The 17,693-nt window shown below is 39.0% G+C and overlaps 1 protein-coding gene across 3 annotated transcripts in view; it reads left to right on the plus strand.

Annotated features, from left to right (window-relative positions):
- Positions 1-17,693, plus strand: part of LOC149225213 (cation-chloride cotransporter 1-like) — a 169,763-nt gene that overhangs the window by 28,395 nt on the left and 123,675 nt on the right. The window contains exons 2-4 of one of the 3 annotated variants that reach the window (XM_089376997.1): positions 10,696-10,851; positions 11,046-11,124; positions 15,769-15,860. In XM_089376997.1, coding sequence (XP_089233123.1) covers positions 10,696-10,851; positions 11,046-11,124; positions 15,769-15,860 — 327 coding nt within the window. Of the gene's footprint in view, positions 1-10,679; positions 10,852-11,045; positions 11,125-15,768; positions 15,861-17,693 lie in introns of all 3 variants that reach the window. The other 2 variants (XM_089376999.1, XM_089376998.1) reach the window with 2 other exon arrangements.

Below are 17,693 nucleotides of genomic sequence, written 5' to 3' on the forward strand. Positions count from 1 at the left end.
GCCAACTCCTATCTGTTCTTTTGCGGGGTCAAAAAGAGGGTTCCATCGCCGGAGAAGAACTGGAGCATGCTCAAAATGCCAGAAGGACGACAAGACCCAGTTTGTGTGCTCGGCTCTGGCAAATCGCAGAGCAAACCATCCTCTAACAAAGGTTTGAACGGTTGGGAGGTCTGCCAGGTGCTGCCCCCATACCTCCGAGGTCCACATCTTAAGCCTAGCCGCTGTGTAACTACGGCCGCGAATTCTTCCTACCAGAACCCGGTTCGTTGTGTCCATGGTGTCACCCCACTGAATGTCCTCCTTGAGTTTGAGGATGACGTCCTCGCTTCTGACCTTGAAGCACTTCCTTTTTTCCCCTCCGCATCGGCTCTTCAGGGTCCTCTGAATTATCCACTGGTTGGTTAGGGTTTGGATCAGGGATTTCAAGGTGGGGATGTTCGGCTGCTAGAATTGATTCTCAGAGGGGGGGTACCGTCGCGTAGCTGCTCGATGGTGGTGCCTCAGGTATCAAAATTTGTGGGGTTCCTTGGGCCGGGGTGTGGGTTCTCAGAGGGTTGGTTGAAGATTCATCGGGGTGGGATGAGAGGGGGGTTTGAGAGCTAGCCGCCTCAGGATTAGGGTGGAGGTAGGCGGAAACAAAAGTGGTAGGCGAGGGTGACTGCGGCGGCGAGGGAGGAAACGGCCAGATCGGAGGAGGCTCCAAGAAAGTTACTGTGGAGCAGGAAGGTCCTGAGATGGAAGGAAGACCCGCAATGGTAGCTGACAGGTCGCAACAGAAAGGAAGGAGTTCGTCCATGGCGGAGCGAGGGGTTTGCCAGATATTGACATTCTCCAACGGGTCTTCCGAATAGTCTACTAGGTCAAGCTCCATACCTGTTCCAAGGTGCTCTCCGCTAGCTGCCTCCAGGACCATCGTAACCGTCACCGCAGGTAGGGTATCAGAATTCGGTGGGAATGCAGTGAAATGGGGAGGAGATGGTAAACAGTGCTGTTACGGAGTGATCAGCGCGTAACGGGTGACAGGAACTGCCGCGGGAGATGCAGTTGGAGGAAGAGCAGACGTCGACAGCTAGCAGGTAGGTGGGGTGAGTAGGGTGCAGTCGTGTCGGCTGTCAGCTGAAAAATCCCTAACCCTTTTCAAACAGCCTCTGCAACGCCATCGTGCCCCTCTTAGCGAGGAAGATGTTCTCTGCTATTCCCAATTTATTCATCAGCAAGAAGAAAGGTTGTTTTCACTGGATGAACATATAAGTGATCTTCTAAAACTTAATGATAAGAAAGATCAATTGATAGAATCTTTGCAACAAGAATTAATGGCAAAAGAAAATGTATTGTCAACACTTGAAAGAGAAGTAAATCAATTAAGTCAAGAGAAAGCAAAATGTGATGCAGCGTGTGATACAAGTGACCTCATAGTTGATAGTGATTGTGATGCTAAGAATGAAAATGTCCATGTATCTCTTGTATGTTATGAAGTTGAGGATGATAGTTCAGAAAGTGAATTGCATGTTGAAGGTGATGAATCTCAAACTGAAGATGGTGAAATTGGAAATTTTGAAAAGCATACAAAGGGAATTGGTTCTAAACTTCTTAACAAAATGGGTTATGATGGAAGAAGTTTAGGCAAAGCAGGTCAAGGAATTCAAAAATACAAATAAGTGTAAGAACAAAATATGAAGGCCTTGGTTATGAAGGACACACAAGTGATGCAGCTAACAAATTTGTCAAAGGAGAAACATTGATAACAGGTGAATCATCTAGCAGTACAACAAATCAAATGAAGAACCAAGAACAATATTGCAATCATTGTGGAAGGAAAGGACATCTACAAGCTAAATGTTGGAATCTACATCCCTGCAGTATTTGTGGTCAAACAAGTCATGATCATCATAAGTGTTGGAATAAGGATATATCAAACCCTCATATAAAAATGCAATGTGGTTGGATTGATGTAAATGAGTGGCAAAGGTTTTCTTTTATGTTGAGATGTTTCTAAAAGGTCAAATCTTCAATTGTACAGCAATATCTCTCACATAAAAGTTCATGAATTAGTTGGTTCCCCAAAAGTTAATTGTTATTAAGGAAATAGTTGTTTCTTGAGTCAAATGAGGCATGAATAGTTCTTGTAATGGTTCGTAGTAATCTGAAAACCATTTTGTAATGTTAGAGGTAGGTTTGTGGTCAACGAAAATCACTTGATGAATGGTATGTGGTTAGCCAAAACCACTTGATGGTTAGTGATAAGCTGAAATCACTTGGAATTTGTAATGGTTGAGGGCAAGCCCATGAGAAGGTCAGGGGTAAGAGAAATAAATTCTTGATATAAAGATGATACAGTTCAGAATATTGATTCAAGATCCAGATGATGCAACACATGAAGACAATGATAACTAAAGATACAGATGAAGATGAAGAAGATTGAAGATGGAGCAGAATCCAGAAGATTGAAGACAAAGACAACTCAAGACATTCAAAATACTGAAGAGGAAGACAATTTAGAGATGATCTTGGAATATTTCCAAATGATCATTATGGGGGAGAAATGTTGGAATAATGATACATTTGAAATTATTAAAGTTGTTAATTTTTAGTAAGAGATCTAGGGAGAGATTTATGAGTGATTGATGAGAGATTTGTGGAGATATTTATGAATGATTGATGAGAGATTTGTAGAGAGATTTATGGAGTGATTTTTGAGAGATTATAGGAAATGATTGAGGTATCCATTTGTATAAATATATGCTATTGATAATGAAAAATTATGAGCGTGTTTGCATTATAGCTAATTTTTTTTTTGCCGGTATAATTCTTCATGCTGCTCTTAACTTTTGTCCTTTTCCTTGCTTGTTGTTTGAGCTGAAGCACTCTTGGACTAGTCCTTCCTCTTTCAGTTACATTCAATGCTCAATCAACACATTAAATCTCTTTCAGCTAACCAGGACTGATTTAAAAGACAACCATTTCCTCAAGCTACCCTCCTACCTCAAGCAATGGTATCTGTGTCACTTCCTCTGTCATTTTAAAGTAATTACAATTATTTACAAAAGGGGAAAATGTCAACCAGGGTGTTGGCATTGATGTCAATAGGGACACAACGTTGTTTGTTCATCGTTGATGTCAACATGAAGATGGTGGCCCTCATGATTTGTGGTTAGCTAGAGATGAGTTATCAATTATGTGTTGATCCATGCAGAGGTGTTGGGCCAACCAAGCCTTTCATGTAGAGGTGTTTGGCCAACTTGTCCTCCATGTCTCTGACTTGATGCAATTGTGTTTGGCATGTTAATGATAATCCTCCTTTGATGATGTAGAGGAGTTGTTGGAGGTTTGACAAAGATATTATGGAGTTGCAGGAGGATGCACAGGTACCTGACAAGGTTTTATGATGTGTCATGGTGTCAAACTGCTTGGGGAAGTGTGTGTCAAAGTTCTGGACTGAGAAGAGAAGGCTTTGCCTAAATCAAGTTACAGTCGTTGGGAGTTACACCTGCATAGAGCAATTATAGACTTTCAGTCCCTGGGAGGCCATTGTAAAGGGAGCGACTATAGTCTCTGGGAGCTAGTAGTTTTCCTAGTGACTGTGCCTGTAAGTGAAAATCCCAAAATGCGCGCGCACTCATGATATTTCTATTGGTTTTTACTATGGTTTTGGCTCGTGGTTTTGTGAGGAAGGTTCGATTTGACTTTATCTACAGTTGGAAAGTTGATTTAGTGTGAATGCATTGATCATTTGAGTAGTGGAGAAGATGGATCAAATTGTTTAAATAGATGAGTAGATCTATAATTGTCAGGTTACATAATGCACATGTTGGAGAGCAGAGGTCAGTGTAGAGCCAACAGGTCAAGCTCCTACAACAAAAGAATACATAGAGGCAAACGACAAAGATTAGAGCATAGGAAGGTGCATAGAGAGGCCATCATTTGTTACGGAGAGGCAAAGTTCGATCTGCTAGTTGAGATAGAGTTTATAGACGTCGTAGCAAAGGCTGATTAGAAGTAGAAGCTTTTGGATCTCAGTGTTTTGTTTGTGATTCTAATGTTGTATTGCAGGGACATCGAGCGAGTGTGTATGATAGAGAGAAGGAGGATTATGTAGTTGCTTGATTGTGAAATTGATATTTGTGATTGCAGGGACAAATATTCTTGTGTATGGATGTGGCATTACATCTATTTTTTGTTGGATGCTCCATTGCTATATCGCTTAGTTTTCGCATTCAGAATTAGTGTGCTGTTGTTGGTGATGTTTATGGGAGTGTGTATGCAGGGGATTTGATGTGTGGGGGTGTTGTAGGAGTTTTGTATGCTACTGGTTGTATTATTAACAGAGTGTGAAAGCCATTGATTGTATGCATGCTGCTGATTATCGTTGAAGAGTCAAGTTGTAGTGTCATGATATGCTGCTAATGTATTGAGGGTTTGTTTGATGAGCATGTTGGCTGAGATTGCACGAGAGGAGAGATTGTATCAGTTGTGTTTGTGCTTATTGTATTAGCGAGCCTAGTTTGAAAATGAATGAAAAGAGGTTCACAATTGTTTGCTTGTTGAGTATATGGACCCAATATGAATTATTTTGAAATGTGGTCCATAGGGGTTTGAAGGTTGGGGCCTTCAGTGTTGCAGGTAGGGGCTTGCAGGTGAGTGGTGGATTGCTATGGGAGTAGTGGCTCCCTTCTATTAGAGGTTAGAGAACTTACTCAAGGGGTAGGCTTCTTTCCAGTAGTGGCTGGAAAACTAGTGAGGGTGGTGGGCCTCAGCAGGTGGTGGCCTGCATAGTTTATGGGAGTGGTGTCTTCTGGGTGTGTGGTGGCTCACATCTCTTTGCGATTAGAGGCTTGCACGTTGGTGGCGGCCAATGATTATGTAAAGAATAATTTTTATATAATAAGAGAGCAGAGGATGAAGATGAATAGTTGACAATGGTTTTTACCCTTGTGGTTTCCACCTTACATCTGGTGTCCCTATGTAATGTGCTTATTGATGTGTTGCTGCTATATGTTTTGATGGTTTATGGTTTATGCATTGCTGATCTCATAGATACATGCTCATTAGTATTGCTGCTCATATGATCGTGATTATACACATGCTGGTTGCTACTAATACATTGTGAGGTGCTGGTTAATTTGTGCATGATTCAGTTAAAGGTTAAGAAATGGTTAAAATTGGTCATAAGTCACACCACTGATTCACCTCTCCTCTCAGTAGTGCGTAAGGTCTCTAATACAAGGGATATCACAGTCCCCGCCCCCTTGAGGGAGAACATCGTCTTCGGTGTTCAATAGCCTTAAACAAAACAAACACAACTGATATGGAGATTTATACACACAACTATGTACAACATTTACAATGCATTTACAATTTGCTTTAATCAACAAATACCAAAGGATATGTGGCCCTCATTTGGTCAACCGTTTCCCACGTGGCTTCTTCGGGCCCGAAGTGCCTCAACTGCACTTTGATTTGCTCTATTACTCGATTCCAGAGCATGAGTTGTCTCTGATCCAAAATGCATATTGGTTCTGGCTGGACCTCTCCGTCTGGTTCCACCTGTAACACAAACCAATCAATTGCATGATTAGCATCTTGTACATATCTTCTAAGCAATGAGACATGGAGAACATCATGGACTTTCACCAATGGTGGTAAGGCCAATCTATAGGCTACCAGTACAATCCTTTCAAGTATTTCGAAAGGCCCACAAAACTGTGGTGCCAACTTGGCACACGACCCAATCTTCAAGGAACTCATCTTGGGTTTGATTCTCAAGTAAACATGTTCCCCAACTTTGAATTCCTTATGCAACCTATGTTGATCCACATTGCTCTTTTGCTTGTCTTATGCCACCTTTAAATTCTGTTTGATGGCTTGCACTTGTTGCTCCATTTCTTTTAACACATTGTGCCCAATAAGTATTAAGGACCTATTTGCTGGATCACTCCAGTTGATAGGAGTATTGCAACTCCTTCCATAAAGTGCCTCAAACAGGCTCATCTTTAGAGATTCTTGGTGCCCATTGTTGTATGCAAATTCTACAAGTGGAAGGTACTCTTCCCACTTCCTTGGTTGATGCATTACATACATCCTCAACATGTCTTCGAGGATTTTGTTTTTCCTCTCTGTTTTTCCATCCGTCTGTGGATGATAAGTTGTACTGAAAGCCAATTCAGTCCCCAAGCCTGCAAATAGCTCCTTCCAAAACTTTGAAGTGAACTTGGCATCTCTATCTGAGATAATCTTCTTGGGAACTCCGTGTAGTATTACGATTTCCTTTATGAAGACTTGTGCCATTTCACTGGCTAAATTGGTGGATTTGACTGCTACAAAATGAGCCACCTTGCTCAACTTGTCAATCACCACCATAATGGCATCATGTTGTTTGGAGGTTTTTGGCAGACCAGTAATGAAATCCATGGAGATCACTTCCCATTTCCATTCCGGAATGGGAATGGGTTGCAACAACCTTTCTGGGTGTTTATATCCGTTGAATGTCGGCTTGTGACCTTGATTAGTTCTTGCCCTTTATTTTAATGTTTGAGGTGCTTCTAGGCTTAATTCGACATTAGTAGCACATGTATATATGAGAGATCATTCATTTGTGATCTCTCATAATCTCATTACTTGCAATTTCAGCCCTCTTGAGCAATTCACACTTTTTCCTTGTGGACGATTTGGAGTAATCTTGACGCGCTTTGACATTTGGAGTTGATTTGTGTATCTTTGGAGCTATTCTTTGGATGAATTGAATGGATTCTTTGCATATTATCTTGTAAGTGTAATAAGATGTTGAAATTATTTCTTACATGTCTAGTGTATGGTATTTGTTGATTCTAGCAATTGCAATTGTGCCCTAATATGTTGAATATCTGTTGATTTCCAACCTAGATGATCTATTTCATGCATTACTCATAAATAATGGGAATGAATCTCCTTAGTGGTGAACTCTTGGTAGTTCTCCTATGAAAAATCCATCTTCCATTGCATAGGTAATTGTTGGAATTTTGCTTGCTAGGGCATCAAAATTTTGGCTTGCTTAGAAGCTCTTTGGCTGATCTAACGCATTGAGGACGCTATCCTCCCAAGGAACAAGGCACTGGTCCATTTGGTTGGTGATCATATCTCAATTTAATCCATTTTCTTTTCTTAATTTCTATCCTTTCAAGGCTAGGGTAGAGAACTAGGGCTTAGCATGAAATTTTGGGGAAGAAGTATTTTGGTGGTTGGAGAGCTTGAACATAGAAAGGATAGGGTTTGCCACAAAACTTATCAATTTGGTGGGCATTGATTCCAATTTCATCCATAAATTTTCTTGCCCTAGGTCTTGCACCCTTATTCCTAGGCCTCTTTATAGAGAGCGAATTACTTCTTTGTCAAGCCTTGAGCATAAATTGTGTCTTTCTTGAAGAGTTCCTAGTGAGATAATTTTACACATTAACCTTAGAATAACTATTATAAGTGATCTCTTTCTTACCGATACTCCTCCCATCGGTGAAAATCCGTAAAGAGCAGGGAGTTTTAGCTGTGGTGCAGTGGGCCACTACCCCATTGTTGCTTCTTAGTCTAGACCCTAGTCTACACCTTGTAGGATTTCCCTCTCCAAGGCTTGCTAGATTTTGTGGCAACAAAGCTTTCAAAGAATTTAGTGTTTCATGACAGGTCCAAGCACATAGAGATTAGCTACCACTTCATCAAAGACAGGGTCCAGAGAGGTACTATGAGATTTCAGTACATTTCCACAAGGGAGCAGGTAGTAGATATTCTCACCAAGCCCCCAGTGAAGGGGAAATTTGTTTTCTTCAAAGACAAGCTAGGGGTGGTGGAGAATCCCTTCCTTGTTAGGAGAAAGTGTTGATTTTGTAGCATCGGAAGGTCTTCAACATAGGCTTGGTGTCTTAGCATGTGGAAGTGAAGTCCTCTTTAGGTGGTTGTTCAAGAGGAACAACTAATATGGTCTCTTTCCTGAGTTTTAACTGAGGAAAATACATTGATTAATTATTTGATTAATGTAGACTTTGGGTTAATGTTTATCTAAGGATAAATAATTAATTATTTAAGTGACTTAGATCTAATCTCCACCATTGATCTAAGAAGGCTGGGATTTAATCTTAGCCATCAATCACTTTGGAGATTAGGGATTTGGCCTATGTAGAATTATAAAAGCAGCCTAAAGGAGAGGATGAACACACAACACAAGCGAGAGAGAAATTTAGAAGAGATTTTCTGAATAATTTGTAGGAGTAATATTGCAGATTTTTTGTGAGAGATTCATAGGGGCCGAGGAACAAGGAAAAAGACATCGGGAGAATTTTCTGTTGCTGAATAAATTATCAGGGAGCCCTGCACAAGTGAGACAGTCAATGATTTTTTCTGGATGCACATGGGCTTGGGGAGGCCGACTAGGTTGTTGATTTTACTGAAAGAATTTATCTCAGGTTTTGCTGTAATTTCCTTGTAAATTCTGAGCACCATTTAACTTGGTTGGAAGCCCATGATTTGAGAAAGTAAATGATGAGAAGTTGGAGGGTTAATTTCTGTTGCTGTCTTGTCTAATTTTTCTGGGTTATTTTCTGAATATTTTTCTGCTGCTATTTTCTAAGTTAGTGCCAGAGAGTTTTCTTTTTGTAGTTTTCAGTTTTTATTTACTGCAAAAAAAATCAATTACTGGGTAAAATAACTTTTGATGGTAAAATAACTGCATGAGACATAAAATCTGAAACTGGCACTTGGAAAATTATCCCAAGTTGGGAAAATTATAAGAAAGACAAAACTGTGACAGCAGCGTTAAAGAGAATGTGCCATGACTACCATGGCCAAAAACTACCAAATAAAGTCGCTGAGAACTTTAACAGGTCACAAAACACAGTCATTATAGTCAAAACCTCCTAAGAGCAGGTATGTAACTCACTGGAGCAAAGACTGCAGACAGCAATTCTCTTGAGCATTTTTTTTCAGAATTATGAATTGAAAAATTGGTTTAAATCTTCTTCTGCCATAAAACTCTAGTATCTTCGCAAAATCTATATATAAACTGTACATAACATCTTTTCAAAACTGGCAAATAACTGCGAATGCAGCTCAAATTGCCAAAGAACCTTACCCTTACCAAATCAATGAGCAGAAGAGGTAATTTGCTGCCAACTACATTAATACGTAAATTGGACGCAGAAATGATAAACAAGATGAACGAAAAGTCTTTACAAAACACTCAGGGAAATATGATGCTTCCATAGGAAAGCGGTGGTGAAAGAAAACCTACAAACCAATGTAGCCAGGCGAAATAAGCATGGTCCATGAGCCATCCTTTCCCTCTGCTTTTCTGTACTCTCTAATTGGGAGAAACTTTGAGAATTGGGTAGGGTTACAGGCTGAGCCAGATGCTTCTTGGAGTGGTCTGGAGGCCAGAGCATCTCCCTCTCATCATGCATGCTTATATGAAGTTGTCTTTAATCCAATCGGTAGAGCAAAATATTCAACTTCGTTAATCAAATCTCTATGAGGTTGGATGTTTTAAGTGTTAGTGATCTTTTCATCCCTATCTCTAATAGTTATAGCTCCTCCACCAGCTGGACTTGGATTTCTTTTAGCTGCTCGATCATGATTCTAAATTGAGGATGCCTCTTTTATGGGGTATTTCATCTGCCTCATAGGGAACCCTTTTGTGTGGGTGTTTTAAATTTTGTCCTTTATGGAGAACTGAATCTGTGAAGTTACCAGCAATATAAAAGTCAAGATCTTTAGATGTGTTTTTTGATGCAATTTGTAGTTTTGGACGCCTTTAACCAGAGACTTGCATGTGAGGAGGCATCTCCCTAACTTACAGGGACAAAATTAAATATTTGTAGAGAGCAATTACAACAGTGCTTTCTGCGGGGTAAAAATGTCTCGTCAATAATTAACATTTTTTTTCATGCCTGCTCATTTAAAGTCCCAGAATATCTATAGTAGGAGTATTAACATGTGGCCAATACAGTAAAATCAGAATTTATTGTGTCATTTAGACGTTTATGGTAATCCTGTCACAATTGAAAAAACAATAGAATCAGCAAGATGACTCTCCCAGCCATTCAGTGGCATCTTTTAGGTGGAAGAAAAAGGTGCTGTGAAATTGTGAATATAAGTGGAAAGTTATTTTGGACAATTTTATTTTGATTAATGTTCAAAGTGACCATGCAGCTATAATAAAACACATATTTGAATTGCCAGATATTCAAATTCATCTAGAATGTGGAATACAAAACATGAAATTCTCTAACTTGGAAAAGTAATGTTTTATAGTAAGGAGGAGACCAAGTAGATAAAAGAAAGCATAGAAAATACTTATAGTTGGATAGTTCTGTGGATCATCATTAATTCAATCCATATTTATTGTGAAAAACAAAGGAATGCAAACAGCGATCCCAAAGTATGTGTGGAATGCAAGTTAAACATGCCTGTCGCATAAAATCCGCTGCATTTACTGTTTCTCATTACCAATTTGCATTGTATTTTAGATGGAAAGAAAAGATTTGTTAGCTTCTAATAAGTGCCCTATAGTCGGATTTTCTTACTTTTTGTAGGCTTATACTATTCTCTCTCTTTCTCTCTACACATGTATCTATATCTGTATCCGTTTCTGTTTATCTGCATGTGTGTTAACTTCTATCCTAGCCTCAGATATATGATTTTTTTAATCTAATACAAAGCAGTTGCAAGCATTTCTAGCAGGAGAATAAAGATTCCAGGTGCATCGCGAGAGACAAATGGAAGGGAGCAAGGACCTTCTTCTCCGACAAAGGAAATATTTGATCGAACTGGGAGGGAATCTAAACTGGAGTTGTTTGGATTTGATTCTCTTGTTGACATTCTGGGTCTTAGAAGGTGGGATTAACTATCATTTTGAGAGAGACAGCAAATTTGTGTGGAAAATTTATTTTTATTCTCAAGAATTGAATATGTAACATTTAAAATAATTCTGAGTTTCCAACCACAAGACTTGAATATTTAAGATTTTGAAAGAGATTTGAACACAGAAACCTAGAGTACAAGTTTGAATCAAGTAGTGGGTCTTGCAGTATGGCAGGCCAACAGGCTCCAGCACCAACAAGCCCTAGGGAGGGCGAAGATGTTTCAATTACACTTGGTCAACCGAAGGTGGGTAAATTTTAATTTTCTTCTGTTTTATGATTTGGCTGCTACAAAACTCACCAGAACAGTCTGCATATAATTTGAGTGCCTGATCTTCTGACGTAGGTAATAAATTAGTTGTTGCAAACTCATTCAGGACTATGATCAATGTAAATTAACTGTGACCATTGAGTATGGCAAGTGCTTTAGGCTCTTTTATCTTCTTTGGTGATAAGAAATCGTAGGATAGCTGATGTGCAATTTTTTTAAATATTTTTTTTGGATTATTTCCCTTCAATCTGAACTGTACATGTAGGATTTTCCTTTCTGTTCCTAACTAATATTAAAAGCAGTTTTAGAGGAGTGTTTTGGGTATTTAACCCATTTTGCAATAAAAGAGAAGAACAAGTTTGAGGGAGCATTTCGCTGTCTAATATCACTGAACATATCCGTGTAATATCAAAGAAATACTGAATTTGGATTTACCTCAATCTTTCCTAAATTTTGTAGAACCAAGTATAACGTGCAGTTTCTAACAAGTATTGTAATATTCAATAGTGTCACATCTACTGTTTGTGGAAGCTCCATCCAGGAAAGATGATAGAACAAGCCCTTGAACATGATTAGCTGCCCAGCTACAGGACTGATTTATCTATGCCTTGATATAACATAATCTAAATGGCAAGCAGCACTGCTGCCACCAAATAGTAATATATCTTTAGAATAAGCGTTGAGCTATTGAGCATGCACCATGAATATAAAATATAATTTGCTATATAATATTTGAAGCAGTCACTTCCCCGACGACAATAAGATCAGAGAGAAATGTAATGGGAAAATACTCTAATAGTAACCCCATTAAACTTCTCCAATATAATTCCACTGGCATTTCGCTAATTGAATTGGTCAAATTATGCAGTGTAGGTGGGCATTCAGAGAGTGTCAGAGTGCCCTTTTAATAGAACTGTGAGAGAAATTTGTGATTATTTCAAGTATTCAGCTCTGCTTTTGAAATGAACAAAATCAATATATGTTGTTTAGCAATAGCTATTGCTTAATGTATAGTAGTAATTGTTGAAATGTGTGCTAGCTATGGTCGACATTTTTTCATCAAAATATAAAGGAGAATTTAATTATCTGTCACCACAAGTCGGCTCAGTTCAAGCCCTTCAAGTCGGCTCAGTGCAAGGTCATTATGTCGGCCCAATTAGCCCTCTCACACTACTATAAATTGGGCATTGTTCAATCTCATTTAGCATCATCACAAGCTCATCGATTTGGTCTGAAATCATAAGTATATTCGGCCTATCATTTCAGTAGTGCGAGCAAGTCTACAAGGGTGATCTTGACTGCGGCTTGGTTTATTTTCAAGGGTTCGGTGCTACAGTGACTTGGCATATCTTCTATCTCTGTTTTGACACATCTATATGTGCCAAAAATTGCAGTGACCAGTTCGCTCCCTTCTGTGACACTTTTCTGAAGTTGACCAAGGTGTGTTTGGTGAATTTTCTTCAAAGTCCATTGACTATTACAGTAAAGTCTTCAGCCCCTATGTTGCAGTGACCTCACGCCTAGTTTCGGCCTCCTTGTTCAGATCAGTGTATTGGACAGTTGGGACATCTCTCTCATTTTTGATCGAGACTTTGATAGGTACTTTGTTGTTGTTCAGTTTGGATTTATTGGGACATTTTGATGTACTCTTGACAGACAGAATCTGTCTCTCTCATAAGGAAAGTTTTTGGGTTTTGCCCTGGCTGTGAGCCTAAATCTTGGTGTCTTGTCCCTTGTTTTTATCTACTGTTCATTGTTTACTGCTCTTATTGAAGAATCACTGTTGAAGTTTTTCATGTGTATGTACTCGTGGTAAAAGAAGAAAGAAGTAATTATCAATAGAAGTAGCTATTAGATTGTGAAAAACTATTCTAGCCTTTGCTCTTCTAGAATTTCAACAGTAATGTTATCCAAGGTCTTGAATCTTCTGATAGTGAGTTGAAATAAACTGTTGAAGTTTATAGATGGTGTTTCCACTGTGATTTTATATGTTTAATTACTCAAAGCTACAGTCCTCCAACCTGTAGGAGTTTTAGCTAATTTTTAGGATTGATGGCTCTATGATTTAGTTTCTTCAATTGCTCTATAACATTCTTTTGTAAGCTATCTTGGCCTGCAGTAGAGTCATTGGGGAGCTGCTGTGTAGCCTGATTATTTTCCAAAGAAACATCATGGAGAATACCAAGGGATGCTCCCCCACATTTGTTGATGGCATACCTACTCAATGGTCAACCCGTTGGCATAGACTAGTGCACCTTTGCCTAGGGGGGATTTGAACCAATATTATCAGAACTGGACTGGTCATCAACTGTTTGACCCCAAAAATGTGAATTGGACTGGAACCAGAAAAAGAGGGACTGGTCACTGAAAAAACATTTGTTAATTTTAGTTAACAATGGTATGTTCTATGCTTAGCACAATTACTTCAATGTTCTTTAGAAGCCCAAATACGATTTCCAATTTAGTTTTCTAATTGCAATCACATCAACCATAAATCACATTGACAGTAACTGTAGATAGAACATGAACAATAAAAATGCAGAAGACAAGCCAAGACGAGAGAGGACACCAGATTTGGCGCATGCCAGGTAAAGACCCCAAGATGGGGAAAATCCTTTGATCAATTCTTATGATTATATCAAATGTTAAGCAGAGAGAGAGAGTAAAAAAAGTCAAAGTTGACTTGCCAAATCAAAGTCAAAACAGCTGTCAAATCTGCAGCCAACTGCAGTCAAATTCAGCCCTAACCAGAAAGTCAACGCTGGTCAAAGTAGCAGCAAAATGTCCTTAAAGCAGCTCGGTCCTACCCAGTCAAACTCGCCTTGAACAGGAGGTCAAAGTCAGCCCAAAACAGTCCCAAAGTCAGCGGTCAAACTTGGTCAAACTCTGTCCAGAATTCTGCGGTCAACCTGCAATTTATATCTGCAGTCAAAGTGCTCAGAACACCTCGGTTCCTATGCCAAAGAGTACGGCATGCCCAAACAGAAAACTCCCCAAAAGATCGAACTCAAAATCTGGTTGGAAAGTCAAAGTCAACGCTGGTCTGAAATTCTGTCTGAAATTCGTCCTCCTTGCCACATGTGTGAGAGAAAGAATATGCCCAATAGCTGTACAAACCAATGAGAGAAGGAGAGAGAAGAATGTGTGAGTGATGATAATGCCAAATGAGGTGAGAGGTCACTTATATTTATACAAGTTGTTGAGGGTGAAGTGACATGTCTCTTGGGCTTCATGAGCCTACATGATGATGTGGGCTACCTTGACAATTTATACATGCGTGGGCATAAATTCAAAAACACATTTCTGCTTGTCCAAATTTGATCATCTTTAGATCAATTTTAGTCCTCTCGAAAAAATGGATTCAATGCAATCATCATCTCCATAAAATAAGCTGTCTAAAGAGGAATTTGGCCTTAGTTGCCAATTTAACAACATTCGACCAAAAAATGCATAAAAATTCAAATTTTGAAAAAAAAACATATATACTTATGTGCGTCCATATGAATCCAGACCATTATGCACAAATATGCAAAGTTTCTGATTTACATAGCATGTAATAGTGCATATAACCAAAAGCTCTGAGTGCAATACATCTCTGGACCAAAATACAATAATCGAAGAGGCTCTAAATGGCCTCTAGAGTCCAACTCAACCCTTCGACCAGCTCTCAAAATCTGGCCAAGAATTTCTTCAAAACAGCCCTACAAAATTACAAATAGCTCTCCAAAACCATCCAAGAAACTGAGCTCAAGAATTCCAAATAAGCTCAATGAATTGCGTGAGTGAAATGAAGGCCAGGGGGGTTGGGTGGGGGTGGCTTCTTTAAATATCTTTAGTAGGGTCCCAGGGTTTGGTATTTTGCTTGCTCTTTACTTTATTTACTTATTTTTTTGTAAATTGATTTTTGGTGGACCTGAGCCACTTAGTATGGAACCAGCCATTTGGTGCTTTAAGGCTGTTTCAGTATGGAACCAACTAGTTAGTGCCTTTAAGGCTGGTTCCGTAGGGAGCCGGCCAGTTTGGTGGTTTAAGGCTGGTTTGGTATGGAATCAGCCTTAGCCGATCTGAAACAGTTGACTAGACTGGTACAGCACTGAAACTGGTCAGATTGGTTAGATCTACTGGTTTTGGTCTGGTTCTGATAACACTAATTTGAACGTGACACTCATTGGCATGGAACTAGCCAAATGGCTAACAACATTGGTGACAACCAGTTGAGTTAACCCTATGGGCCTTGTGTAGCCTGATTTATTTGCATTGTCAAAACCATATTTCGGATATTTAGCAGTAAATTCCATTGCGGTTGTACATTTGTATGCAGTATTATTTTGAATTGCACGAAATTTAATTCTTCTATCTACTGTTGAGAATTTAGCTGTGGGAAATCTTTCCTTCCCAATTGTTTTCCTAGTATAATTTTAGCCCATACTGTAACAATAGATTTTGTTTTCTGCTGCAACATTGGCAAATTTCGGATGGAATTTGGGATTCCTTTTCCGTTATCTAACTGTTTTGCTCAAAATTTAGTCATAATCTCAGCTGGCCTTTACTGATAGTGCTAGAGAAATTTGTGACTGACCTAACTACTGTGACCCTAACCTTTGTAATTACTTTATGCAGAAAAAGGATGTCAAATTGGGGACACTTATGGGAGTTTTTGTACCATGCCTGCAAAATATCTTGGGAATTATTTTCTACATTCGGTTTTCATGGTAAATATTTGTTTTATGATTCTCGACCAGTGGGATCATATGCATCTTGTCACCTAAACTTTCTTTTCTTTGCTTCAAAAGGACGCAAATCAAAATTGAAGAGAATAAATATAGATGGATGTTCATGCTTCTATTTAACTTTTAACATCTTGTGAGACCTACTTGTCTATAGGAGAATTTAATAAAAAATTGATTAGAATGCTGGATTGTTTTAAGATCTTTTATTTGGAGTGAAATGTTTAGTTACAAAAATTTCTTGTTTATTTCGATTTTCGCAGGATAGGATATCTTGTAGGGTGTTATAATTGCAAATGTTCTTGTATTTATTTGGAACGGTCTAATAGAGCGGGTAGTCCATTAGGAAGTGTTATTTATCTTGTATGGCTTGATTATGCAAATTGAACAGGTTCTTTCTTCCCAAGGGGTTTTATGTTGTCAAGTGTCTTGTTTTAGCATGGAGGTCATGTGAGTTTGTTCTTGTTGGAAACATTGAGAGGAAGGTGAATCAATATTTCTCTTCAATTAGTATTTTTAACTTCACAAAGCATTAATTATCATTAACATAAATGAACATCACATGAACAGTAAATGACACCATTCAACAATGCACAAACATCAAGACAATAGACAATAGATTTTTAGGTGGAAACCCTTCCAGGAGAAAAACCACCAAACGCTTCTTAATATTTGTTTAAAAAAGATTTACATCAATTAGGAAGCTCCAACTTCCAAGATTCTCAGCTCCAACTGAAGGAGGCTCCAACGCCCTGGTTTATAGGCTCCAACTTGAAGGACGCTCCAATGCCTTGGTTTACCAGCTCTAACTGGAAAGACGCTCCAACGCCTTAGTTTATAGGCTCCAACTTGAAGGATGCTCCAACATCTTGTTTTCCAGTTGCAACTGGAAGGACGCTCCAACGCCCTATGCAGGCTCCAACCTGCCCTAGCACCACACTACCACTCTGATCAACCGGCGGACCACGTTCATATATTTTCAGACTGGATCCACTTGTGCTCAATAATAAAGTAAATAATCTATAATGCAATTTCTGGTCTATCAATTCTGTCTCTGCTCAGCATAGTGTTTCTTTGCTCAAACTATTAATTCTGCCAATTATCAGATCAAATATCTTTCTGCATTACAAGGTCAGCTCTGCACAACTCAACATCAAACCCTAGTAGGATAAAATCTGTCAGGTTCAACATCTGATGTGATCTTCATCAAGCCCTAGCTAGACTGTTCTTGCTCAACATCATATTCAGAACCAATCTGCTCAACCAAACAATTCTCCTCATGGGAGCAAACACAGACTTTTGTCAACTGTGCAAGGAAATCAGAAATCTGCCCTTTACCCTTTGTGGTCCTCAACATTGTTGAAGAATGTAACTGGTGTCAGTCTTTATAATTGTATTTGAGTCATGATGTAATGTATTTGTTAAACGAAAGAAAAATAAATTTTATTGTAAAAGATTGACTTATTAAAGCATGGGTTTCATGCTTGGGTCAATGGTCAATAGGTCAAAGCCTCCTTTGTAGGCCTCTAGGTCTATGTCTAGAGTCATAGTCTTTGTCTAGACCCTCCTTGGGCTTTGGAAAGTCAAGAAAGAAAATTTATTGAGTCAAAAATGTCATGTTTTCCTTCTCCACCAAGTCGGCCCCAAAGAGAGAACAAGTCGGCTTCATGAAGAATTTGGCCAGCTCAAAGAGACTATAAATAAAGAGGTATTTGACCTATTAGATGATACATATACCAAGCAAAATCAAGTCTGCAATTTCGGGTAGAAGGAAAAGTGCGAAGTTAAGAAGAAAAATAAATGAAATCTTAGGCATCC

The sequence above is a fragment of the Pinus tabuliformis genome, chromosome J (genome assembly GCF_031772625.1).
Source record: "Pinus tabuliformis cultivar Carrire ecotype Pingquan chromosome J, CPIR1, whole genome shotgun sequence".
NCBI classification, from domain to species: Eukaryota; Viridiplantae; Streptophyta; class Pinopsida; order Pinales; family Pinaceae; genus Pinus; species Pinus tabuliformis.